Source organism: Scylla paramamosain, chromosome 7 (genome assembly GCF_035594125.1).
Source record: "Scylla paramamosain isolate STU-SP2022 chromosome 7, ASM3559412v1, whole genome shotgun sequence".
NCBI classification, from domain to species: Eukaryota; Metazoa; Arthropoda; class Malacostraca; order Decapoda; family Portunidae; genus Scylla; species Scylla paramamosain.
This window is the reverse complement of record NC_087157.1, coordinates 30,105,616-30,133,417: the sequence shown is the minus strand read 5'-3', so window position 1 is coordinate 30,133,417 and position 27,802 is coordinate 30,105,616. Positions and strand designations below refer to the sequence as shown.

Genomic DNA, 27,802 nt, shown 5'->3' with positions numbered 1-27,802 from the left:
ATATTACCCTGTGGACTACCTCCCACAAACAGGCCACCCACACCCAACAGGAATATTATACACTCTTGCCAGAGAACAGTCTATCTTTAGTCTTTCAAAGACAGATCCACACCCCCCATCAATGCTGGTGGAAATTTATTGCTGCAGCCCAGCAATAAATACTATTCAATCCACTGGTCTGCAAGACTCACATCTGTGAGCCCCAAGACCAGTAGCATGTAAGGAGGACACAACACACAAGATGCCCAGACACACACATTCCACAACAGGACACTTCACTTCAGCAGAAGATGGGAGAGGACAGGTGCCTGCTCACTCCAATACACTGTACAAAGACACAGTGGATGCCATGTTCCCCTAAAATGGCAAAATCCCTCAGTGGGCTACCAATTATGTTACTTGGTAGCATTTATCGTGCCAGTAGCAGCAAAGGAAGCCATTTATCTACCACTGCCACCAATTTTGTTCCCTTGCTCTGCTGTTTGTCACACCTACAGCAGGAGCATCCTGCTGTAGGTATGATATGAATATAGGCAACAACATCATTTATGTAACTGAAAAATGGCAAAAAAAATTTGAATCAAGTCAGTATATACAATTTATTTACACCAACAACTCTAGAGCTCACACATTACGGATAGTGTAGTAATATGGGAAAGTTTAGTGGTATTACGTCTCGGATTACTGGAGAGACATAAGAAAACATCAATGTGTTTCTGCATTTCTGGTTACTGAAGAGACGTCAGGTATAGGTCACTGTTTTGTCATCAATTAAATAGTGACACTAGAGAACTTAGTATTTAGAGTCTGTTTAGAATTTGTGCACACACCAACACAGCATGGAGTCCAACAAGAGACACGCCAACAGTCTTAACGTGGTCTCTGCTGCTCGCCAGGACTCACTCGATGCAGCCATCCGCAGCGAGCATCACACCCTCTCTCCAACTACTCTGCCTCAGGAGGTACCACTGGCAACATATAGTGGACATAGACATAACAGCATTTGCATTAGCACCACATGATCAGGATAGTGCCTGCTGTTGTGATATTTCTTCAGACGAACAACAGGGAAGTGTCTCCTACTAAACAAAACAAAGGACAACTTCCATGATGTTTAACAAAGCGTCTGTTTGTACCTATCCTTATCTACCTATGGGTACAGCCAGGGCAAACTAGAACTGCTCATAGTTCTCAAACTATGAACTGCTTAAAAGTTCTCAGGAGAGGCAAGACACAGGGTAACACACGCTTCCAATAATATTTAGAGCCGTCCAGATCACAGCCTCCCATAGGGAAAAATAACAACCAATACAGTGAGGCATAGCATTATTATCCTCACATAGGTACTTCATGATATGCCCCCTATAATATCATCGCAACACACCTGAGACAGCTGGCTCTAACAGTGCATCCTTCTTGTAATGCTATCAGTTCACCACTGACCGTGAGAACATCACAGCAAGCAGAGGAAAGGCAGGATGTTGGCATGTTCCTCCCATGCTCGACAGGGTACAGTTTATGGGGGAGGAAGGGGGTTGAGAACTGTGGAGTGAGAGGCCCACTCTGCTCTCTCTTCTCTCAGACCTTGCACCACAATCACACTCATAAAGGAAGGCTAAGTTTACTGAGCACTTACTAAGGATGCTGGGTGGAAACTGATTATTCTATGACAGAGGGCAACTCTACTGCGCACTTACTAAGGAGGCTGGGTGGAAACTGATTATTCTGTGAGAGAGAGCAACTCTTTTACTTAAGCATTTATTGGATACAGCTCTCAGAAAGAAAGGTAACTGGAGAAAGTTTAATAGAGGAACAACTTCCAAATTACATAAAAAGTTGCTATAAGGCAGCACACCATGACATGCCCATCCCACATGGTCTTCCTATCACACATGCTTTCTTTCTGTCTCTCTTCTCTCTATCTCTTTCAACTTCTCTGCTCATAACAATGTGTATTGCATTTCATTGTACTGACTGTAGTTCTTTACACAAGAATATTACTTCAATAAATACCATTAGATTCTGAAGATAATGTATAAAAATAATACTTTGAAATAGTAAAGGAAAGGGAATGATATCCCATTATCTTTTGAAAGTTAGAGTTACAATTTTGGTAACAAATATTAGTCATGCAAAGTGAGCAAGAAGAGCAGCTCTTTATTGGTGTAGTGGATTTCATACTTATCTTCCAAAAGATTTTGACATTTCAATTTGCAGTGAACAATTATCTTTATTCCAGTATGATGAACAGGATGAAGCCATCTATGAAAATCTGGAGCCAGAAGAATCAAGTGCTACCATTTCAAGTATGACACCCATTGCTGAGGTGGAGGATTACCTTACTAAGGTTATTGATTCCAGAGAAGTCAGAGGTCACTTCAGGGTAAGAACAACCTTGTTGTTATTCAGTATTGCTATTAAAACTAGAATTGGTACTGAGATTTTATTCTAAATATGTTACTAAGATGTACCTTTGCTGTTTTTTTTTTTTTTTTTTTTTTTTTTTTTTTTTTTTTTTTTTTTCAGGTACTATTGAAGGTACCAGCATACCCTCCAATACACTCATCTCTTACTTTTTTACATTACACAACACACATACTATACCAAGCACAATCTTTTTCTAAATTGAATAATGAAAGCAAACAAAAAAAATATGTACAATAAATCCTCAGTATATCAATCTAATTATGAGGAAACCACTGACAATAAAGGCAAAAATTAGAAAGAAAAGGTGGTCAGATTCCCCCTCCTACACCAAACTTCATTTGGTATGTGAGGGGGATATAAATTATATAGCATATACTTTATTTTGGCAGAAATAACAAATCTTAAGGAAAATGTTTTTACTATTTTCAAGTAAACAAAGATACCTTACAAACAAACAAACAAACAAGTAAACAAACTTACACATATACTATGAATACAAACATACATACATACATACATACATATATAGATACATATATACAAGTGCAACAATCTTCCACTTTAACTGCTGCTTAGAGACCGAGGCAGTGTGGGTGTGGTATGCCCTCACCATCACCACCACCACCCACACCCACCCTCTCTCCCTCCTTCCCTCCCTCCCTCATTCCCCCCACCACCTCCACCACTGACTGAATGTTCTGCTTCACTTACCAACCTTTCTTTGATAAATCAGATAGATGGTCGGTAGGTCATATTATGTTTGATAAATGTGAAATACATTATAATTGGGTTCAATATAAGAACATAAGAACATAAGAAATAAGGGAAGCTGCAAGAAGCAACCAGGCTTACATGTGGCAGTCCCTGTATGAAATATATCTACCTATTTCCATCTATTATCCCCATCCATAAACCCATCTAATCTTCTCTTAAAGCTTTCTAATATTCTGGCATTACCAACATGATTACCGAGTCTGTTCCACTCATCTACCACTTTGAGAACCAATTTCTTCGTATCTCCTTCCTAAACCTAAATTTTTCAAGCTTGAACCCATTATTTCTTGTTCTACCCTGGTTGCTGATCCTAAGGATTTTGCTTACATCCCCCTTATTAAAAACCCTTATACCACTTAAAGACTTCTATCAGGTCCCCTCTTAACCTATGTCTCTCTAAAGAATGTAAATTTAACAGCTTCAATCTCACCTTGTAAGGAATACTCCTCATCCCCTGTATCCTTTTAGTCATTCTCCTTTGTACTGATTCTAATAGACCTATATCTTTCCCATAATGTGGGAACAGAACTGTACAGCGTAGTCTAGATGAGGTCTGACCAGCGCCAAGTATAACTTTGATATTACTTCAGGTCTTCTACTTTTAACACTCCTAAAAATTAATCCTAGTACCCTATTTGCCGTGTTTCTAACCTCTATGCACTGTTTTCCAAGACAGAGTTCAGAGCTAACTATAACTCCTAAATCTTTCTCATACCCTGTACCTACCAGAGTTTCGTTGTTTAATGTATACCTATTGTGTGGGTTTTCTCTACCTATGCTAAGTACTTTGGATTTGTTGATATTGAATTGCATTTGCCATCTGTCCATCCATTCATTCATCTTATCTAAATCTGCCTGCAAGGTGATGGCATCTGATTCTGACCTAATTAATCTACCAATCTTTGTGTCATCCGCAAATATACTAACATCTCTACTAATTCCACTATCCAAGTCATTGATATATATTAGAATTAAGAATGGGCCTAGTACTGATCCTTGTGCACAACACTAATTACATGACCCCACTCAGATTTCAAGCCATTTATTACAACTCTTTGTTGCCTGTCGCTAAGCCATGACGCAATCTAGCCTAACACCTTCCCATCTATCCCATGTGCCCGAACCTTTCTCAGGAGCCTTTGATGGGGTACCTTGTCAAATGCTTTTACTAAACTCTCAAATGCTTTATTAAAGTCACAAATGCTTTACTAAAGTCAAATATAATGAGGATTTACTGTATAACATCTTTATTTTGTTTTGTTTATTAGATTTGGTTACCTCCCACTATTGCTTTCTTTGGTTGAATCAGTTTTCGTCCCTCACCCTTTAACTCTTCATTTTGCATAAAAAGATAAATAAATAAAAAATTATGTCAAGAATTTATTGGTGAGGGTGGTGGAGGAACACATCATTATGCAGCGATAGACCAAGGAAGGAAGTGTTGGCCAACAGGGAAAGTAGTATAGCAAATGCCAACTTAACCCACAAGCTAAGAAAGAACTACTTAGCTATGTCCCAGGGAGTGCAGACAGTACAGATGACACAGAGAGATGAGGGTATATTACCCTGTGGACTACCTCCCACAAACAGGCCACCCACACCCAACAGGAATATTATACACTCTTGCCAGAGAACAGTCTATCTTTAGTCTTTCAAAGACAGATCCACACCCCCCATCAATGCTGGTGGAAATTTATTGCTGCAGCCCAGCAATAAATACTATTCAATCCACTGGTCTGCAAGACTCACATCTGTGAGCCCCAAGACCAGTAGCATGTAAGGAGGACACAACACACAAGATGCCCAGACACACACATTCCACAACAGGACACTTCACTTCAGCAGAAGATGGGAGAGGACAGGTGCCTGCTCACTCCAATACACTGTACAAAGACACAGTGGATGCCATGTTCCCCTAAAATGGCAAAATCCCTCAGCGGGCTACCAATTGTATTACTTGGTAGCATTTATCGTGCCAGTAGCAGCAAAGGAAGCCATTTATCTACCGTTGCCATCAATTTTGTTCCTCTGCTCGGCTGTTTGTCACACCTACAGCAGGAGCATCCTGCTGTAGGTATGATATGAATATAGGCAACACCATTTATGTAACTGGAAAATGGCATAGAAAATATGGATCAAGTCAGTATATACAATTTATTTACACCAACAACTGGAGAGCTCACACATTACGGATAGTGTAGTAATATGGGAAAGTTTAGTGGTATTACGTCTCGGATTACTGGAGAGACATAAGAAAACATCAATGTGTTTCTGCATTTCTGGTTACTGAAGAGACGTCAGGTATAGGTCACTGTTTTGTCATCAATTAAATAGTGACACTATAGAACTTAGTATTTAGAGTCTGTTTAGAATTTGTGCACACACCAACACAGCATGGAGTCCAACAAGAGACACGCCAACAGTCTTAACGTGGTCTCTGCTGCTCGCCAGGACTCACTCGATGCAGCCATCCGCAGCGAGCATCACACCCTCTCTCCAACTACTCTGCCTCAGGAGGTACCACTGGCAACATATAGTGGACATAGACATAACAGCATTTGCATCAGCACCACATGATCAGGATAGTGCCTGCTGTTGTGATATTTCTTCAGACGAACAACAGGGAAGTGTCTCCTACTAAACAAAACAAAGGACAACTTCCATGATGTTTAACAAAGCGTCTGTTTGTACCTATCCTTATCTACCTATGGATACAGCCAGGGCAAACTAGAACTGCTCATAGTTCTCAAACTATGAACTGCTTAAAAGTTCTCAGGAGTGGCAAGACACAGGGTAACTCACACGCTTCCAATAATATTTAGAGCCGTCCAGATCACAGCCTCCCATAGGGAAAAATAACAACCAATACAGTGAGGCATAGCATTATTATCCTCACATAGGTACTTCATGATATGCCCCCTATAATATCATCACAACACACCTGAGACAGCTGGCTCTAACAGTGCATCCTTCTTGTAATGCTATCAGTTCACCACTGACCGTGAGAACATCACAGCAAGCAGAGGAAAGGCAGGATGTTGGCATGTTCCTCCCATGCTCGACAGGGTACAGTTTATGGGGGAGGAAGGGGGTTGAGAACTGTGGAGTGAGAGGCCCACTCTGCTCTCTCTTCTCTCAGACCTTGCACCACAATCACACTCATAAAGGAAGGCTAAGTTTACTGAGCACTACTAAGGATGCTGGGTGGAAACTGATTATTCTATGACAGAGGGCAACTCTTTACTGCTCACTTACTAAGGAGGCTGGGTGGAAACTGATTATTCTGTGAGAGAGAGCAACTCTTTTACTTAAGCATTTATTGGATACAGCTCTCAGAAAGAAAGGTAACTGGGGAAAGTTTAATAGAGGAACAACTTCCAAATTACATAAAAAGTTGCTATAAGGCAGCACACCATGACATGCCCATCCCACATGGTCTTCCTATCACACATGCTTTCTTTCTGTCTCTCTTCTCTCTATCTCTTTCAACTTCTCTGCTCATAACAATGTGTATTGCATTTCATTGTACTGACTGTAGTTCTTTACACAAGAATATTACTTCAATAAATACCATTAGATTCTGAAGATAATGTATAAAAATAATACTTTGAAATAGTAAAGGAAAGGGGATGATATCCCATTATCTTTTGAAAGTTAGAGTTACAATTTTGGTAACAAATATTAGTCATGCAAAGTGAGCAAGAAGAGCAGCTCTTTATTGGTGTAGTGGATTTCATACTTATCTTCCAAAAGATTCTGACATTTCAATTTGCAGTGAACAATTATCTTTATTCCAGTATGATGAACAGGATGAAGCCATCTATGAAAATCTGAAGCCAGAAGAATTAAGTGCTTTCATTTTAACTCGTACACCTGTTGCTGAGGTGGAGGCTTACCTTAATAAGGTTATTGGTTCTAAGGAAGCTGGAGATGACTTCAGGGTAAGAGCATCTTTCTTGTCATTCATTGTTGCTATTAAAACTGGAATTGGTACTGAGATTTGATTGTAAATATGTTACAAAGAAAAGTCTCTTTCCTTCACTCTTGGGTGATATTACTTATACCTTTCACTTAAGACATTTTACATGCTTCACCTAGGTATTCATCTCATTTGTTTCTAAATGACCACACCAGTATGATGTTTTTGTCTTTGCTACTTCACTGGTACTCTCCAGTCCAAGTTTCCTCAGTTCAGCACTATTTAGGCTGTATTTTGTAGTAGCCTTCATAAGGCCCAGTTTTTTTGTGACATCTTAAATCTTTGTTTTACATACAAATCATGTCTTTTATGTACACAGTGGTGTTTTAAGTTGTTGTTATGGGAGTAAATAAAGAATAATATGTAGCTGTTTGATGTTGATGAAGGGTGATAGTAGAGAGTGAAATCTGAATACATAACCGTCTGCACATGATAGCACTTATATGGCTTATATGGCTGTTAAGAGAGTTGGTAAAAAATGTTTAGAAGGAAGAAAACTGAGAATGTGTGCCTGAGAGTAAAGTAATGAACTGCATGAGAATGACTGATGGTAAATGGATGAGGGTAGTTTTTTTATGAACTGCTTGAGGTGCAGTAAGGTAGATGAGTTGTTTTGTGTGGTCCTGATGAAAAAACAGGTTTAAGTTTTATGATTGGTGAGAAATGGCTCATTTCCTCCATCTAAAGGCTTAGAGGCTAAGGTAGATTATAATCTAGTCTTATAATCATAGAACGTGTATATATATATATATATATATATGTATATATATATATATATATATATATATATATATATATATATATATATATATATATATACATACAAACACACACACACACACACACACACAGTAGGTTACATGACAACGCACAATCATTATAACCTACAACTGTAAGAACGCACTGAAACTTTAATAAATATTCAATCTGAATAACAAACTTGCCACTTGTACAAGCACTGGAATTTTAACAAAAAAAATTGATCAGAATAATGAGCCAAAACTAGCAAGATGAACTTGCCATTCATGCAAGCACTGAAATTTTAATAAAAATTTAATAAGAATAACAAACTAAAACTCACTAACTTAGCAGCTGTGTGAGCTGCTCCTCACCTATCCACCATCTGTCCCTTCCTCCATTTTTCTTTTCCTCTCCTTTTTTCATCTTGTCTCAAACCTCCCTTCCTGTCATCTCCCCTCCCCCTTATCTGTCAGAGATAAGGGACAAGGGAGTGAATCTCTCTCTCTCTCTCTCTCTCTCTCTCTCTCTCTCTCTCTCTCTCTCTCTCTCTCTCTCTCTCTCTCTCTCTCTCTCTCTCTCTCTCTCTCTCTCTCTCTCTCTCTCTCAGTGAATGATGTCAGTCAGTGTTTCACTTTTCTTTGTTTACATATTGACTTTGGACAGACTGTGCCATCAACTGTAACCAAGAGCATGACCGTGGCTCAGCGTCCAGAAAATAAGGGCAAGAACCGCTTCAGAAACAACCACCCTTGTGAGTTATATGTATTAGTCTGTTGTATACTTTGCTACATTTCTTGACTGTACTTTTTTTTTTTTTTTTTTTTTTTTTTTTCTCAAAAGCAGCTTAAGGTCTTTTGCCTAATTGTAATTCTATAAATTTCAACCATAATAGATATTTACATATCACAAATACTATATCTTTACTTCATATGAATTATTTTGTTAGATTTGTTGTTGATGTAGGAATATCAGACCCTTTACATTTCTCAGATAAGCTATAATATTATGGAGAATAATTTTCTTTCACCAAATTCTCATCACAGCATATGAAATAAAAAAACAGAATTGGAATTCAGTTAATATTTAGAAAGGTTATGATACACATTCTTAGTAACATTAATATTTGTCAAGCAGATGATGATACTCGGGTAGTTCTTCCCTGTGTTCATGGGGATCCCAACTCTGACTACATTAATGCCAACCATGTACAGGTGAGTTTACATTCCTTCCATTAGAGTACTGCATTTTCTTCTGTTACTCTTTGAAAGTTTTAAGAATCCACACTCCTCAATATTTTTACTGCTAAAATGAGACATACCTTGACATTGCCACATTATTACCTGTGCTTTACATATGTATCTGCCTTTAAACATCCATACTAGACAGGTCCACTAAAAAGCATCAGACCCAGCAAAATACAGCATCTGGCATCCCTTCCTCCCTACACTAGCCTCAGTCCCCAGCAGCAGTGGAGCAATTTGTCATTGGGGGGGTGATCTGCACCTGAGCAGGGTGTGCTAGAAATCTGCAAGAACTTTTTTAACCTAGAATTAGCACATGTAATATCTGAAAGTGATCTTAAAGTGTTGTTCTTAGAACTGAATGTCATATGGAATATCTTCAGTCTAAGTGAACTTAGAAAAACTGAAAAAGATATTTTAAATTTAAAGGAAATAGATATCTTTTGGAATAAAAATGCAAGTAAGATGTTAATGTAACTTGGCCTATATATATATATATATATATATATATATATATATATATATATATATATATATATATATATATATATATATATATATATATATATATATATATATATATATATATATATATATATATATATATATATATATATATATATATATATATATATATATATATATATATATTCTCTCTCTCTCTCTCTCTCTCTCTCTCTCTCTCTCTCTCTCTCTCTCTCTCTCTCTCTCTCTCTCTCTCTCTCTCTCTCTCTCTCTCTCTCCATTGGTATGACTACTAGAAGTGGTTACTGTGTGTGTGTGTGTGTGTGTGTGTGTGTGTGTGTGTGTGTGTGTGTAATAATAATGAAATAATAATAATAAACAGTTTATTCTTAAGGCAGTTAACAAATTGAAAATGCACAGAGGGGGTGGGGAAATACTTAACATTTATCCTAAAGGTAAGTCTAATCTAGAAGGGAAATACTATTGATTGATGGCTTGCACCACGGTGGGAATCGCTCTGAGTCTGTACCGGTCCGTGTGCAGCGCCTTTAGGGGCGTCATCTTGTTGTGGTGTCTGGTGGCACAGACCAGGCGAGGTGCGTCAGGTGGCAGCACGTGTCTGAGACGTGGATGATGCAGCAGTCCTCTTGAAAATTTTTCCAGAGCCTCTCGGTGCCTTGTGGATAGTCTGGACAGACTCAGGGTTGTCAGGGCTTCATCATAGGTGGTGTAGGCAGGGCCAAGGATGTGTGTGTGTGTGTGTGTGTGTGTGTATGAAAGCCTTAAAAATCAACATTATTTATTTGAATCCTGTGTACATTGTTTGGTAATCATATTTTCAAAGTTTTATCCTTTTTTTCTCAGTCTTAAGTAAAGATACACAGTTTTCTATATCAGCTAACTCACAAGATAGTGGAGAGAAGGATTATGAGGAATGCATTTTAGGTTCCTACCCCTCTACTACTTGCCCCTTTTAGTCTCCTCATATAGAGTGCAGTGCAGAGGTATTTGTTGAATAGTTAAGTTTGTGTAAACATTAGAACTCTGAGGAAGGCTAAAGTGATTCTGTTTGTGACAGGGATATGGAAACATGCGATACATTGCTGCTCAGGGCCCAAAGGATGGCAGAGTGTCCACCATTGCTGACTTTTTCAGGATGGTAGTGGAGCAGAACATCACTGTCATCATTATGGTGGCCAACTTTGTGGAGAATGGCAAGGTGTGTTAAAGACTATTTCATTCCATATTTCTGTGACCACTCACTTATCTTGCTTAAATCACTTCCGAAAACCAAGCAGAGAAGCTTCAGAATGCTTATTAGAAATTTGGATTAAGTCCTTTCTATTTTGTTTTGATCAATTTATTTATTTTATTTATTATTTATTTATTTATTTATTTTATTTGTTTATTTTATGTATTTATTTATTTTTTATATTAATCTTATGAAGAGAAATATTCCTTTATCCAATACAACATAAATATATTTTTCTCATGCATTCCACCAAAAGTGTGTGTTAACCAGTTATTAGGTCTTATTGAAAAATCATGACAAACCAATTCTTTCTAATTTCAAGACTGTCACTTACTTATTAGTTACCTTCAGTTATTTGCATAAAAATTTAGTGTTGTAGTTAGTCTGGAAATATTTGATTTTAATTTTTGAATGGCCTGTCTGAGGCAGGTCAGAACTGTAGTCATTTCATGCCATTGCTTTCTTTGTAACTAATGCAAATCACATTTAGCACCATTAGTGGCAACCTGACTGTACATAGTTTGAGCATGTACTTTACTTACCATATACACTGTCATATAAGTCAACATTTGAAGCCTAAAACTGTCTCCTAAACCAGGGTTTGATTTGTATGCTGAATATGAAATATAAACCCGTATCACTGAGGAGAATAGACAGTTAGAAATACAAGTAGGGTGTTGCACTAATTGCTCTAGATGATGGAGGATAGCAGAGTTAAAGGCTAGTTCACAAGGCTGGTCAGTGAAGGGAGAGGAAAGGCAAAGGTGGTGAACATTAAAATCTCCAAGAATGGAGATCTCTGCCACTAGAACTAAGTACAGTAAAATCCCTCTCATCCGGCATTTGAGTATCCGGCAGCTTCAAGTATCCGGCACATTTTTCCCTGAGCCTTAAAATCAATAAAAAATCAAGGTGTACTCATAAAATCGATGAAAATTCCCGCGCAAGGCATACTTTGTCCCCTCGCCACCAGAGCGCACTGCTTCGCACCACCCACGGCCCACTGCACTGTGTTTACTCAGTGACTCAGTCCCATGTATGCACTGTTTATCGCCTGACGCCTTCATCATGCCTAAAGTTGTAGAAAAGAGGAAGCGTGTTGTGCTTACACTTAAGCAGAAAGTAGACATTTGTCAACGATTAGAGAGAGGTGAAAGCAGACAGCAACTAATGGCAGAATGTGGTGTGGGCTCATCAACTATTTATGACATTAAATCCCAAACAAAAAAGTTGCGGGATTACATGAAAACCACCGACACCCCAAGGGCAGCAGAAAATTGTCACACACTGCAGTATCATCATGGTGAAATGATGGACAAAGTGTTATATGAGTGGTTCAGCTTGAAAAGATCAGAAGGGGTCACAATTACAGGCCCAATTCTACAACTGTGTGTTGGTGAGTGTGAGGTGGCAGTGCTGGTGGCGACGCATAGCACGGCGATCAGCTGATCTTTGTTATGGTAAGATGCGTGAGTGTAGGGTGGTGATTGTGGACATAATTTCACTTCTATTCAATTATCCGGCAATATTCAAGTATCCGGCATGTCGGCTGTCCCATTGATGCCGGATAAGAGGGATTTTACTGTATATGCTCAAATGGTTCAAACACCATACTTTTTTCTGAATTATTTTGCTTCAGCTCACTTCTTAATGAATAAGTGAGCAGTTATTGTAGAACTCAAATGCATTTGTCAAAAGTCAATAAGAAAAAAGCTGTTGAGTGTATGTAAGCTCCCAAATGTTCATACCACTTGTTACATATGATATGTTTGCCACTTGCAGCAGTTATTTGATGCTGACTGAAGGTGTTTATCTTACCCCACTAAGAAAAGTCCCCTTAATACAATGGTGTGATCAGATAATGTGTTAAGTGTATTGGCTAAATGTTAAGTTATTAGTTAAAACATTTTACAAGCTGTTCACTAACCACCTTTGGGCTAATTGACTGTGGCCTGCATCAGTGTGGAAAGCAACAGAGAGATAACCAAGGGAAGCCTGCACTCTACTTCATTTAGATGGTTTTTATTACAGATACTTACGATTTACTTAATTTGTTTTTTCATTATGTGGTTTCATTTATGTCTACTCATTCTCTTTATAATTAGAACAGTTCTTTACTAAAAAATACACCTTCTCTGTCCACACCTGCCTTGACAGATAGAACTGTGAAGCAAAGAAAGAAATAGGATACATAAGCAGTGAAATTAAAAATAAGCAATTGTAGGGTCAGTGAAGTGGCAGGTCAGCATGGTAAGTAGTCTGTAGAGAGAGTTATTGCTGTGACAGCTTGACAGAGCAGTTGATTAGTGTAGTGTGAGATCAGCAGAGATAAAGGTCAATGCAGTGAAAAGGCAACTGTCTAAGGGATTTTCACAAGTAAGCTTTTCACAAGTAACCTGTTTGGTGTATTTAGATAAATGGTGAATATACAACAAACATTTTTCTGTCATGATGCCAATTGGCAAGTTCACAACTTTTCCATTATTTCCAATACCTTTAAACACTGAAGACAATTAATGAAATGTTCCAAAGTCCTTTTTATACAATAGTTTAAATTTAAAGAAAATATATATTTTCAATGATTTTTGGATACAGATGATTACCTGATGTTTTGCTATTCATTGTAACATTTAAATGCATTTAAATTCTCTTTGCTTTCCACTTTTGTGATTTGACAAAGTATTTCAGAAAAAAGTTGGAGAATACTTCATTCCTGGACAGACTTTGAACTTTGATGGATTTGAGGTTGTGGTCAACAACACAGAGGAGCAGTCACACTTCACTCTGTCTTCTCTCTTGGTCAGTTCTGGTTTATGTTCAGAGTTGCTTTTTACCAGTCATTCATTAAAGGTAGTCATATTCTTTACATATCTAGTAATATAATTTTTTTTTTGGCGGGGGACATTTTTATTTGATTATTACATGTAAACTGATTTACAAATTTGGTACATTCTCATTGAAAGAATTTTCTTAAATAAAAAATAAATAAATTAGTTATATTATTTCCATTCATTAGCTTTACGTTAGGTGAGATACAAACCTGGAGAATTAAATTCGGTTTGTGAAATGCAATAAAACACAAGACACTATCCTGCATAAAGCACTTGTGATATTTCGTGCTTCAGGAAAACATGTGATATAACACATTTAAATTCAAAGATTCTGAGCTTATCTCCATATTGCTGATGAAATATCTTATCCATTTACTGATGATTAAAAATACTGTTCTGAATTATAGGTAAGCATGGACTGACACAATGGGCTAGGCAGACAAGGGAGTACATGGGAAATATGACTGTTGATACTTAGTGTCATTTACCTAGTATGCAGTGATAATATTAGTAACTGTAACATTCATTATAAGATTATGTTGATGTTAAAAATAGCAATATATCAGCTTGTTCCAGTCATGAGTTATGATATTGTTCACTTGGTCTCCTCCATTTAGTATTGTCATAAACAGAAAGAACACTGAGAATAGGATCAGTGTCCAGGAAGTGTGTTGCTATGACTGGACAGTCATAGCTGACCAAAATCTACTCATGCCTTGGCAGTCATCTTGACCTGATTGATAAAGGTGTCATACTTGTGTTTCCAGAAGTGTCCTGATTGAGGTTCAGTCTCCAACAAAAACTCCATTTTTAGATCAATTTGAGGTTCAATCTCCACCAAAAACCCCATTTTTAGATCAATTTCTCAGTGTTCTCATGATGTCCCAAAGTACAGCATAAAGCTGGTGGCAGGTAATGAAAATCCCAGTTCAGTTTTTGTGGCTTGTGAACTTATATTTAGGAGAGATCAGTTTTGGCCTTTCCTGGGTGCATAGTGGCTCAGTTGCACTGCTAAAGAAAAGGGAAGAGTCTGTTTCTGTAAAGGAAAGCTGAAGCACCAGAAATTTATTTAATGGAAGGAAAATCTCTGTAGCAAAGCATGGGGGTGGGTTGGTGCAACTTTTTGTAAGTTTTCCCACATGTTTGCCATGTTTAGAATCCCAGTAAGCTTGGGAATCAGGAGTCGTGGAGATCAAGCAATGTTACTGTCATGTGCTGCAGCTGGCAACACACCTCTTCATTTCCCTATTGTAGCAAAGACAGCTGTGTGTTCCTAGCTTGGACATAGGTAGTTTTGCCTTAATGGAGAGCAATGCTCAAAATTCAGTAATCTGAACAAGATACACTTCAAATCAGTATTCTACTAGACTTTACTTGAAATATTTCCTCATTACCGTGTCCAAGCTTTGTTGTTATTTGTAGATTGTTTCTTTACATGTTTTAAATATGTAATGCTGATACAGGTGAGACAGGGAGAGAAGATGCACCAACTGCAGCATTATCACTACTCCAAGTGGCCAGACCATGGTGTCCCCACAGAGGCAATTTCCATCGCACAAATGCTAAGCCATTTTCAGTCTCATCATGTGCAAGGTAAGTTTACATTACCCTTTTTGAATAGATACATTTTTTAGCAATGCATTCATTGTATCAAAGTCCTAAGAACTGAGTACTTTCAGTATTAACATTTAGCTTTTTATTATTTTCAGTTATTCTCAATAATTCATCTTATAATGAGAATGACAGAAAAGTCTTAAAAACCTCTTACTATTGATGATTACAGTACTACACTGAAGGCACATTTTTCATGGTGAACTACCAGTTTATGTGAATCTTGATGCTCTTCTTTTAACTTATGTACAAAGAACTTTGAAGACTCAATAGTAATGAATCTTGTAGGTGTCCTGTAATAATAACACTAACTGGCCATACTTTTCCTGCTTATCATCCTTCTTGACAGGAGGAACAGTTGTTCATTGTTCTGCTGGAATTGGACGCACTGGCACCGTCCTCCAGGTGCTTCTGATGTCTGAGATGTTAACACTGAAGGGCTACCTCAATCCCATTGAAGTCTTGGGCAGACTTAGAATGAGTCGTACTCGATTAGTCGAGAATGAAGCACAGTATAACTTGAGCTTAGAGATTCTGGAAGAAATATTGTTTGGAAAGGAAACAGTTGTATCCCCAGATGATATCCTGAATCACATGGATAAATATATTTCTTTGAGCAGAATACAGTATGCCAGGGCCAAGGCTTTGCCTTCACCACTGTCTTTTACCTCTTCTGACATGCCAAGTTTTCATCACCTTAATCGCAACCAGTTAGTGTTACCAGCAGACTCCAACCGTTGTTACCTCCAACCCAGAGCTAGGGTGAATTCATGGCTGTCACAATACATAAATGCCATACGAGTGCCAGGCTCAAATCGGGATCAGTTTACGATGGTCACTGAGCACCCACTTCCCCACACTGTATCCAACTTTTGGAGGCTGGTGATAGAGACAGGATGCACCATAGTCATTTTCATCAACAGCTTTGAAAACCAGGATGAGGTATGTATGCTTTCAAGTCATCAAGTATATTTTACTACATACATATGTACATATATACCAGGCTGACATCTTCACAAAAATGTAACTAAGACTACACACACACACACACACACACACACACACACACACACACACACACACACACACACACACACACACACACACACACACACACACACACACAAAGAAAACTGGTTTGTAGCTCAGTTAGCTTTTTTATATATATATATATATATATATATATATATATATATATATATATATATATATATATATATATATATATATATATATATATATATATATACTTCATTTGGTATACAGTAAACCCTTTCCAATTTGAACAATGTAATTAGAATTTTAGGTAATTCAACCTGTTTCAGGCCAGATAGAATTTTTTACAATTTTTCATTATCTAAACAGAAGTTAAAATTGTCTGGGCCTTACTATAGTGTTTGTTCAAGTAAGAAAATCTGTTTCATTTCTCCCATTTGACTGTTTGGTTGGTAAGTCTGATTAACAGAAGCACCAATGATGTCTTACTTTCTCATCCTTCCTCTACCTCCCTTTGATTTTTTTTTTTTTTTTTTTTTTTTTTTTTTTTTTTTTTTTTTTTTTCACTTAGCTCACAAGATAGAAAAATTTGGTTTGCATCATTGGATTTTAAGTAGTCACTTCATGACCACAGCACCCTCCTGTGATTTCCAAATTTCATGCTGCATCCTAAATTTCAATTGTCCTAACTTTCACACATTATCTCCCTGAGTTTTGCATTTTTGTCACATATTGGTCACATCTTCCTACTTTTGGCATCATAAGCACTGTCACAACACATGTCAGCCTGCATGCGAGAGAGGGAGAGTGTCACACTATACAGTGATGGCATCACTGTATTGTAAAAACATGCAAGCAAATAAGAGGCGTCTCACTACTGTGGTACCACTGCATAGCACCGCATCATGTTACTGCATCACTGCACCATGCCAGATGTGAGGACAAAACATGCACATTCACAGTTCTAGATGCAGCAGCAGCACCACACTGTCACACCACTGCATCCTGCCAGATGGGAAGGCAAAGCACACACTCACACAGTCTTAAGCCATACAATCAGAACAAATAAGTGTTTTGCAGTGTTTTCAGTATCCCAAGTTTCATATACCTTTGAAAGAGAGCAAGTGCAAAACTCAGGAGGGTATTGTAGAACACAATTTGATAGGGCAAAACCCTAGTATGAAGTATTTTAGTCAGAAAATAAAATTGTATAGTGTATGCACCTTTTTACTGATTGATATTTACACTATTTATGAAAGCAAGTGTATAATAAAACAAGTTTTCTTATAGTTCATAAACTACTCCTGGTTATGTAGATGCAATTAAATTTTACATAAAAAGCAATACAGAAGAAAAAAAGAATAATTATAAATATGTTATATATCTTTACTGCCAGGGCACAACAGCACAGCTGATGTGTGTCCATGGGACAATTCAGATTTTTAGCTAATTTGACCCAAGTTAAAGACGGTTCACTATAGTAACTTTGCTAATAGACTTACCTAACTAAAGAAGGAGCTGAGTTAGAGTGAGAAAGGTGGAGATCAAGTGCCTGAAGATCAAATTCTGGAGATAAACAAGGTAAAAACAGAATACCACCAAATGGGAGGAGAGGGGAGACAAGGGGAAGTGAAACTGGATGTGGATAGACATCAAGAGGGTTGCAACTTTTAAATACCTTGAACAGAAAGTGACTGAAAATAAAGATCCGGACCCTGAAATTGATCACAGTATTGTGTATAAATGAACTGTTAAATAAATAAATGAAATAAATTAAATAAATGAAGGTTATCTTGTGCAAGAAAATTATTAGTCGGAAGGTAAAGGGAAAGCCATACAAAAGTGGATTTAGACAAGCAGTAATTCATGGGTCAAACAAAATTACAGTGATTTGGCCATGTCATGAGAAGAGATCATATGTAGAGGGGATTATAAGCATGTTGACATAGGGAAGAAAAGGAAGAGGGAGATAAGTTCTGATGGAAGGATAACATAAAATGTGACATGCAGGAAAGACATGAGGAGAAACAGGATGCACAGAACAAGACCAAGTGAATAAGGCTTACAAGAAATAGCAGCCATATAGAAATGGATTAAAACTGGAAACAAAAAACAAGGGATTAGATATACTGTAGTGATTTGAAATGTTATTTGTTTTGGCTCATTTAATCTTTCAGTGCAGTTTCTCAACAGCCACTAATTTGAATGTCATGTGGTCATCTGTTTTTCACTTTTCACTTTTTTTTCTCTTTTCAGTTTCTCTTTATCAAGATAAATGCTATGTTTTGTGAAAATGCTCCTGCAGTGGAACATTAAGAGGCAAAAAGCAAAAGGCAAAATGAATAAAGCAATTATGTTCAAAAGAAAATGTGCTGAAAAATTTAATGAGCCAGTACATATATCTTGAGTTTCTATATTAAATTGAATTGTCAAAAATATGGAAAAAAAACTATCATAGTTCCTCTTTATATAAAAATAAAGGCAATAAGGAGTGTCCATTCAGTCAAGGACCAGTTTTGCTTAGAATTGTAGAAAGCAAAATAATAGAAAAATCAATATCTTTGACAGCTCTTGGAGGCTTTTTCCTCAGCCATCATTTGTAAAACAATTAGATTTTTTTTCTCCATGCCATGCATCTCATACATAGACTGGACATTGCTTGACAGTCATTTGCTTATGGAATGTGACTATGTTATGTGATGTTTTGGGTGGATCTTTCTGTAAAAAGTTAAATATTTTGAGACATATCAGGAGAGTTGATCACCTTTGTATATATACACAACTTATACAAGAATAGCTGTAGTATAAGAAATGTAATGAAGGGGGAAGTGTAGCAACAGTGTTACATGAGATGTATCTAACATTCATCCTTATTTCCATTTAAAAAAATATGACCATTAGCTGGTGGTATAACCTGCAGTGCCTTTAGGAAACTTTTAAAAGTGCATAATGGAAGACAACATCTTAACTTCATACTAGTGTTCACTGCCAGTACAGAACCATAGCTTTGCATGTTTATAAAGATAGTGCAAAACTTACAAATTTTCACTATAAATCTCTAAATAAAGAACTTATAGTATACTGTAGTTATACAGGTGTTCTTCCTGTTTTTTTATCTCCCATCATGGTTTCAGATCCACCACATTCATGATTTATCCACACTTGTTTAATTTAATTTACCTTGTTTCCTGCAAACTGGCACCTAATTTTTGCTCTTGTTATGGCAGCAGAAGTGCAAAATCCATTTTAATATTGATGTCAATACATTATTTATTTATACAGCTATTATTTCTATACACATATAATGCCATATTATAAGAGTATTTTCTCAGGATTACATTTTGAAATATTGCCAGAATGAATATCCTTCTGTGCTTATGGAGCCTGGAGAGATATGGAATGTGGACCAGTATCAGCTGCAGGTGAAGGAGACAGTCCTCTATGGCACCTGGCTGAAGTACTCATCCCTTACCATTTCTTCAAGTGTGAGTAATAGTAATGATACCAGTTCTAGTTATAAAAGTAGAAGTAGCAATGGTACATGTAGTAGTAGTAGTGGTGATGTTGGTTGTAGTAGCAATAGTAGTGGTAGTAATATAGTAGTTGTAGGAGTCATTATTTTAGTGCTGCAATGGAAATGCCCATTAGTAATGTGATATCAAAATCAACAATTCTTTGGAAATGATAGAATATTGATCAGATACTGAGAAAAAGATTAACTTAATCATGATTTAATAGTATGCTTTTAAACAAAATTAAAGCAAAAGTTAAATTCTTAATGGGGAGAAGGTGAAATAATTTTTTTAGATTCATATGGATAGTGTATAAAAGACAGAATAGATATTTTGGTGGTCACTTTGTGGATGCCAGTGCTTTATGCACAGGACTTATTTCATATTTGAGATGGAAGTTAGGGTCCATCAAATTGCATCATCTACACATACATAGGTGGCTAGCCACAACAAACACTCACCAGAAAAGATAAGTCAAAGAAAAGGAAAACAGAGCTTCTGTCTTGTTCAACCACCTCTCACCTAATTATCCAACTAACTACCAACTAACACCATAGGGGGGGCATGGCCTTGAAAGGTAAGAAGGACAGGACACGTGGCACTCCTCATCAGATTTCTACTTGCCGCCATTCTATTCTCTCTCTTACAGTAGACTCATCTTGTAGGTGCTATCTTCATGTGTTATTGCATATGTTAGGTAGTTGTGCCACTGCAGGAAGTGACATCTACAGTGATGGTGCACTTTGTAGGTTTACAGTGTTTTGAGTGCATGTGTTGTGTGCTCTGTAGACAGCTGTTGCTGTGCATCCGGCACCACCCCATTGTGGTTTTTACCAGCTTGGGCCTTGCCATAGTTGCCTGGGCATGCAACTCAAGACACAACCAGTGTCAGGCTTTCTCCCTTGTGGACTCTCAGATCCTGCTCCCCCCCTCTTCTTACCTCTGCTACCACTGAGACTGACTCTTCTAGGATGATGAGCCCCATTGTGGTGTTGCTTTAGCTGTGGCAATACCACTCTCAGGTTACTAGAGGAAGGTCACAAGAGGAAGAGAGCAATGCCACTCTCACAGTGAAGTCTCATCTCACCAACAGGTCTCTAGAGATATAGAGTGATGCTGCTTTCATGGCAATGTCCCTTTCTGCCTTCAGGTTGGAGAAGGATGAGCAATGATCCCAGAGCACACACACACACACACACACACCCGTTCTTCTTCCCTGCCGTTGAACTTTTCTGATGCCTTTTCCTGCTCGTGGCTTACCAGCTTGATGTTATTTTTATTCACTGTTTAGGGACAGATATTTTAACATGTGTGGAATTTTGTATATACACAGCTGCTTTTTCCTGTTTTAAGTTTTTTTTTTTTTTTTCCCTCTCCACCTTTGGGCAGTATGTCAGCCAGGTGTTCCTCTCAACCCTTTCTGGGGTTCTTGGATGATAATGGGGTTACCACTCTTAGCAAGGATTTTCATTGCCCCCTGCAGCCAGTTGCTGTCAAAAGGCTCCTGCCCCCAGGTCCCATGGTGCCCAGTCTCCCTCTCCTCCACTCTCTGCTATCACTCCTGCTGCCTCTTCATCTGCATCCCCTCAGGAGTCTCTGGCCATCTCTCCTGCTACCCAGGTCATGCTTCTAGCCTCTCCTCCCTCTAGCATTACTGCACCTGAGTACGAAAGGCTTCCTCCCACTCAAATGGTGACATTGCCTGTCAAGCTTTTGTTCCATCCTCCTTTCACCAGAGCAAACAGCCTCACTATCCTTCACCTCTGCCTATGCTTTCTCATCACCAACAGTCATAATCACCTTACTTAGGAGCTGGCTCCATGGTCACAGAGGTGTTTATGCAGGTTCTGCTCCCAGTCTTGGCTCTTTTCCTTCCACCTAGGGATGCGCAACCTTCACCATCCCTGGATTCTCTCAGCTCAGCAGGGGAGGAATGGATGAATGTCCCTTCACACTGGGTAGTTAGCTCAGTAGAGGATGGTTTTTTAATGCTTGGCAGCATCTCTTTCAGACTTCAGACTGCTGGAATCCTAAAGAAGGAGTGCAGCTTTGGAAAGTGTCCAACCCTGCTGGAGGGTCATCTTGTATCTTCTAGTGATATTCTGTCCTGATCCCTGCCCCTTACTTCCCTCAAGTGCTTCCCCACAATATTTCTCAGCAGCTGCTGAGTTGGCACCCTTAACCCAGTTACCTCTTCCTTCTCAGCCTTCTTGTCTCATGACTGCACATCCCCAAAACTTTTACCATTTTTTGTCATTAGTTATGTGTTTTGTTATACAGCATTCCCCTGCCTATTCATGGTTCAGCATTCGCAGGTTTGCTTATTCATGGATTTAAAAAAAAACTTTTTTGGGAAGATAGAACTCCAAAGTAACATCCTAATTTGGGATGGCAAGCCACCACCAGGGCCCACACTGATTTATCAAACCTATCCTCAACCTCAAATCACAAAATGATAAGCAAGTTCCATCAAACTCATTGTAGCAGACTCAGCAGAAGGACACACACAAGTGGTGAACTACTGGAGCAATCAGCTGACCTTCCTCTTTTTGTGACCACAACTTGCTGACCTCGAGAGACAATAACCGACATGCTGGTGGATGAGATTTCGCAGAATGTTCCGCCAAGTTTCCTGTGAAATGTTGCCAACTTTGAATCTCATTACAAAATTCTCAAGAAACTGTCTTGTGTTAAAGTGCCTTTATTTTCTCTCCAGGTCAACAAGGTGTGGTCTCAAAAAGAGGAAAAAGGTCAGCTGATCACTTCAGTAGTTCATCACCTGTGTGTGTTCCTCTGTTAAGTCTACCACAATGAGTCCAATGAGGGTTGCATTAGCCTTGTGCTTAATGAATGTAAGACATATATTTAGTGATTTAAACTATAAACAGGTATTTCTGAACCTTGTAGGGCTTGCATCCAGAATTTGCAGATTTTCACTATTCATGGGGAGGGTTGGAACATAACCACCATGAATAGCTGGGGAATACTGCATGAGAATTATTTATACAAGCAGAGAAAGAGAGAGAGAGAGGAGATAGTGCAGGTAGACACGTTGTTGACAGGTTGAGGGAGGCACCAAGTTACTTTAGAAATTTATACAAGTTGAAATTGTTCTTCTGTAACTGATTTCCTCTACACCCATTTCTTCCTGAGAGCTGAAATTGATGAAGCATATGGAAGAAGAGTTGCTCTTTCCCATAGTATAAGCAGTTTTTACTCAGCCCTCCAAATGGCCCCATATTAAATTTTAAAACACAAGTGTTTAGTTGGGAGGGAGAGCGACATAGTGAGTTGAGTGGAGACCAAGCGAGACAGACCTCACCCAACCCTGAGTCTGCATTGGGGGGGGGGGGGGGGCAGGTTTAACCGTCCTTCACATGGTAGCTAGCTTCAGTAGCCAACCAGAGACTATACAGAGCGGACACATGATGGAGGGAGGCATGTTAAAGTGTACATAGGGAGGGTTTATTGAGTTTATTCCTAACAGTGGGTTTACTGTGTGATGTCTTAGACTACTTTGTACTATCTAGGTTCTATGGTAAGTCAGGATTGGAGCAGATCCAGATATTATTTGAAGGATGTAGATAGCCATATTCCACTACTATGCATGTTGAGCTGGGGTCTCACACGTAGTGTTTTTTTCAAGTGTCCTGACATCCATTGTGTCTTTCTACAGAGTACTCATGGGAGCAGGCTCCTGTTTTCTACCCATTTCTGCTTAAGTGCAGTGGTTTGTTGTGGGTCTAGTATGTCTGAATGTCATGAGCATTGTGTCCTCGTTTAATGCCACAGCCATGACTGGAGCCAACCAGAAGATTATAATATTTGTGCTAGGCTACAGCTGTCTACTTTCTTTTTGGATTTCCACCAGTTTTATAGGAGATGGGAATCTGTCTTCTGAAAGATTGTAGATGGCTGTCACATGGCCAGTGTGTGTGTAATATTTCTGTTGGACAGTGGGTGGATTTGTTTTCATGGTTGGTTATCCAACAGGGTTATTACCCTCACCCTGGGGGTGTATTATCTATACTGTCTGGACTCCCTAGCATGTGGCTCATTAGTTCTTTTCTACTTGGGGGGATTAAGTCAACATTTGTTATAGTCCCTTCTCTGTTGGTGGGTTAAACAGAATGATGATCTAATTGAGGCTGTATAGGTTTTGGTGATCAGTAGAAGCCTGGATTCTCTGTATTTGTGCCCTGCACTAGACTGGAGGAAGTTAGTTTAGGGGAAGTTGACCCAATTGTAGTGGCACCTGTGAGGGGGCTGTAACCTGGTTGTAACAATATATATATATATATATATATATATATATATATATATATATATATATATATATATATATATATATATAGATAGATAGATAGATAGATAGATAGATAGATAGATAGATAGATATATATATATATATATATATATATATATATATATATATATATATATATATATATACAAAGTGTACAGTAAGAGAATTATATATATATATATATATATATATATATATATATATATATATATATATATATATATATATATATATATATATATTATGTACAGTGCTTTAGTGGCAAGATAGAAAAGAAAGGAGAGAGAAAAGGGAGTGGAAAGCAGAAAAGGTGTTGTGCGCTGGGATTTGTATAGTAAATTGTGGTGTAATGCTTAGTGCATTATTTAATTATTTATCTTATTTTCCTGTTATCATAGCATATCAAAACAACTACCCCAAGCAAGAGAAAAAAAACAAAGTGTACAGTAAGAGAATTAGATTGCAACTGGTCTCTTTGATAAACCTTAGCAAGCAGAGAAATTGAAATATTATTCCTGCCTACTAAAGAGCTAGGTAGTGTGAGGTGCACCCCATGCCGTCCAGTTCCACATTCCTCCCATTTTCCCTCCCCTCCCCTCCTGTCATGTGACCAAGCCAACCAGTGCATCTCTTGGCATGTCACATGAGGTCTTGTGTTCACTGTGAGCCCAAGGCTTGAGGGAGTCATACTAGTAGAGGACACAGTTTATGGTGGTGTTGGGAGGATAAGTTATCGCGAATCATTGTAGGAGTAATGGATGGACGTTCATCGACAACTGGGACCTTTTCTATGGCAGGGACACCTTGTACGCCAGGGATGGAGTGCATTTGTCACGCCAGGGTGTTCGTGTTTTGGCCGAAACACTCGAGCGGGAGGTAACTGCACTCCAGCACTTTTTTCGTTAGTCGGGAGGGAAGAAGGGATAGTGAGGAGAAGGCAAGGGGCAAATTAGTTAAATCTAGAAAGGAAGCTAGCTTAGGGATGGTGAGAAATAGCTTAAGTGTTTACTACACAAATTGTAGAAGTATTCTGAATAAAATAGACTTGCTTAGAGGAATAGCGAGTGTAGAGAAATTTGATATCATTGCTTTAACTGAAACTTGGTTAGATATGTCAGGAAAAGTATTTAATCCAGAGGTTAAGATAGATGGGTATACAATGTTCTATAAAGATAGAGAAAACAGGAGAGGAGGAGGTGTCGCGTTATACATTAGGGACACATTACAGTGCTGTATGAACAATAGAATTAAAACAGATAACAAAGCAGAGTCGATATGGGTAGATATTAAGGAAGGATCACAGTCAGTAGTACTAGGGGTAGTTTACAGACCACCGACCAGTACAGAGGAAATTAACACCTCACTGTGGCAGGAATTAAATAGAGCAGGCAGGTACAGTCAGGTATGTGTGGTAGGAGCTTTTAATTTTAGGAATATCGACTGGAGTCTGATTGTGGGTAACAAGGAAGCAGAGGAATTCCTTAAGGTAATTCAGGATAATTTTTTAAAACAGGTAGTCGTAGAACCCACAAGGGGGAATAATATTCTAGATTTAATTCTTACTAACAGGGAGGAAGCAGTCACGCAGGTAGAGGTTGGAGGACAGCTAGGTAACAGTGACCATAGGGAAATTAGGTACAATCTAGAATGGGAAGAAACTGTTAGAAATAAAAACACTAGTAAAATACCTGACTTTAGGAGAGCAGATTTTGAAGAATTGAAAAGGTACCTCCAAGGAGTGGACTGGCAAAGGATGCAGGGTGAGGTCAGGTCAGGGACAGAGTTCAGAGAGATAAGGCAGGATGAGGGAGGTGAGGTGAGGCTCCAGAAGGGAGGAGGAAAGAGGAAGGGGGGAGATAGGTGTGAGTATGTTGGAATGTCAGGTCATGCTGAAATGAGAGAGGTAAGGTTGAGGCGAGTTGATGAGGGAGGGGAGAGGATGGTAGGGAACGAGATGAGGGGATTAGGTGAAGTAAATGTAGATGAATTGTATAAATATTTCGTAGATAAAGTTCATACAGGTCAGTTAGCAAATATCCCGTATAAAACAATAAGATCACAAAAAAATGACCCTAAATGGATGACTGCTAGGTTAAAGCATTATATAGGGCGTAAGAGAAGTATATATAAGAGATTAAGGGCAGGTGAGGAAGTTTTAAGGACACAGTATAATGAATTAGTTAGAACAGTCAGGAAGTTAACGAGGAAAGCTAAGGACAATTATGAATTAAAGGTAGCCAGCCAGGCGAAGACGGACCCCAAGGGATTTTATCAGGTATACAGGACGAAAAATAAGGATACTGTAGGTCCATTAAAGGCAGCAGATGGGGAGCTGGTTAGTTCTGGGGAGGAGATTAGTAAACTTCTGAATGATTATTTTTTAACTGTCTTCACTCAGGAAAACATGCAGGATATGCCAGATAGTGAACAGGTGTTTAGAGCAGATGAGTATGAGAAGCTGACGGATATTTCCATAACTAGGGAGATAGTGGAGCAGGAGATAGATAGGCTAAAAAAGTTCAAGTCACCAGGACCTGATGAAATATATCCCAGAGTACTGAAGGAATGTAAAAAGATTATTAGTGAGCCGTTAGTTTCTGTCTTTAGGAAATCACTGGAGTCGGGTGAGGTACCAGTAATGTGGAGGCAGGCTAATGTAGTACCCATCTTTAAGAAAGGGGATAAAACTTTAGCGTCTAATTATAGACCTGTCAGCTTAACTTCAGTTGTAGGTAAAATGTTAGAGTCAATAATAGCCAGGAACATTAGGGAACATTTAGACAAACATAACTTGATAAATCAGTCACAGCATGGCTTCACGAAGGGGAAGTCTTGCCTGACAAACTTGTTAAGTTTTTACAGTAAGGTGTACGAGGCAGTAGATAATGGTGATAGTTATGATATCTTATATCTGGACTTTAGTAAAGCATTCGACAAGGTGCCCCATCAAAGGCTCCTGAAAAAGGTTAGGGCGCACGGGATAGATGGGAAGGTGTTAGGTTGGATAGGGTCATGGCTTGGTAACAGGCGATAGAGAGTGCTAATAAACGGCTCGAAATCCGAGTGGGGTCATGTCATTAGTGGGGTGCCACAGGGATCAGTATTAGGGCCATTATTATTTCTAATATATATCAATGACTTGGATAGTGGAATTAGTAGCGATGTTAGTAAATTTGCGGATGACACAAAGATAGGTAGATTAATTAGGTCAGAAGCGGATGTCATCGCCTTGCAGACAGACTTAGATAGAATGAATGAATGGACGGATAGATGGCAAATGCAATTTAATATCAATAAATGCAAAGTGCTTAGCGTAGGTAGAGGAAACCCACACAATAGGTACACATTAAACACCCAAACTCTGGTAGGTACAGGGTACGAGAAAGATTTAGGAGTTATAGTTAGCTCTGAACTCCGTCTAGGGAAACAATGCATAGAAGCCAGAAACAAGGCAAATAGGGTACTAGGATTCATTTTTAGGAGTGTTAAAAGTAGAAGGCCGGAAGTAATATTAAAATTATACTTGGCGCTGGTCAGACCTCATCTAGACTACGCTGTGCAGTTCTGGTCCCCACATTACAGGAAAGATATAGGTCTATTAGAATCAGTACAGAGGAGAATGACTAAAAGGATACAGGGGATGAGGAGTATTCCTTACGAAGCGAGG

The 27,802-nt window shown here is 38.5% G+C and overlaps 1 protein-coding gene across 12 annotated transcripts in view; it reads left to right on the top strand.

Moving 5' to 3' along the window:
- The window catches only part of LOC135102341 (receptor-type tyrosine-protein phosphatase U-like), a 158,066-nt gene that overhangs the window by 118,733 nt on the left and 11,531 nt on the right, over positions 1–27,802 (top strand). For 7 of the 12 annotated variants that reach the window (XM_064007427.1, XM_064007426.1, XM_064007433.1 and 4 more), the window contains 9 exons: positions 2,240–2,383; positions 6,999–7,142; positions 8,585–8,672; positions 9,056–9,132; positions 10,706–10,846; positions 13,568–13,678; positions 15,174–15,303; positions 15,671–16,263; positions 19,674–19,802. In XM_064007427.1, the coding sequence (XP_063863497.1) occupies positions 2,240–2,383; positions 6,999–7,142; positions 8,585–8,672; positions 9,056–9,132; positions 10,706–10,846; positions 13,568–13,678; positions 15,174–15,303; positions 15,671–16,263; positions 19,674–19,802 (1,557 nt within the window). Of the gene's footprint in view, positions 1–2,239; positions 2,384–6,998; positions 7,143–8,584; positions 8,673–9,055; positions 9,133–10,705; positions 10,847–13,567; positions 13,679–15,173; positions 15,304–15,670; positions 16,264–19,673; positions 19,803–22,545; positions 22,682–27,802 lie in introns of all 12 variants that reach the window. The other 5 variants (XM_064007434.1, XM_064007428.1, XM_064007435.1 and 2 more) reach the window with 3 other exon arrangements.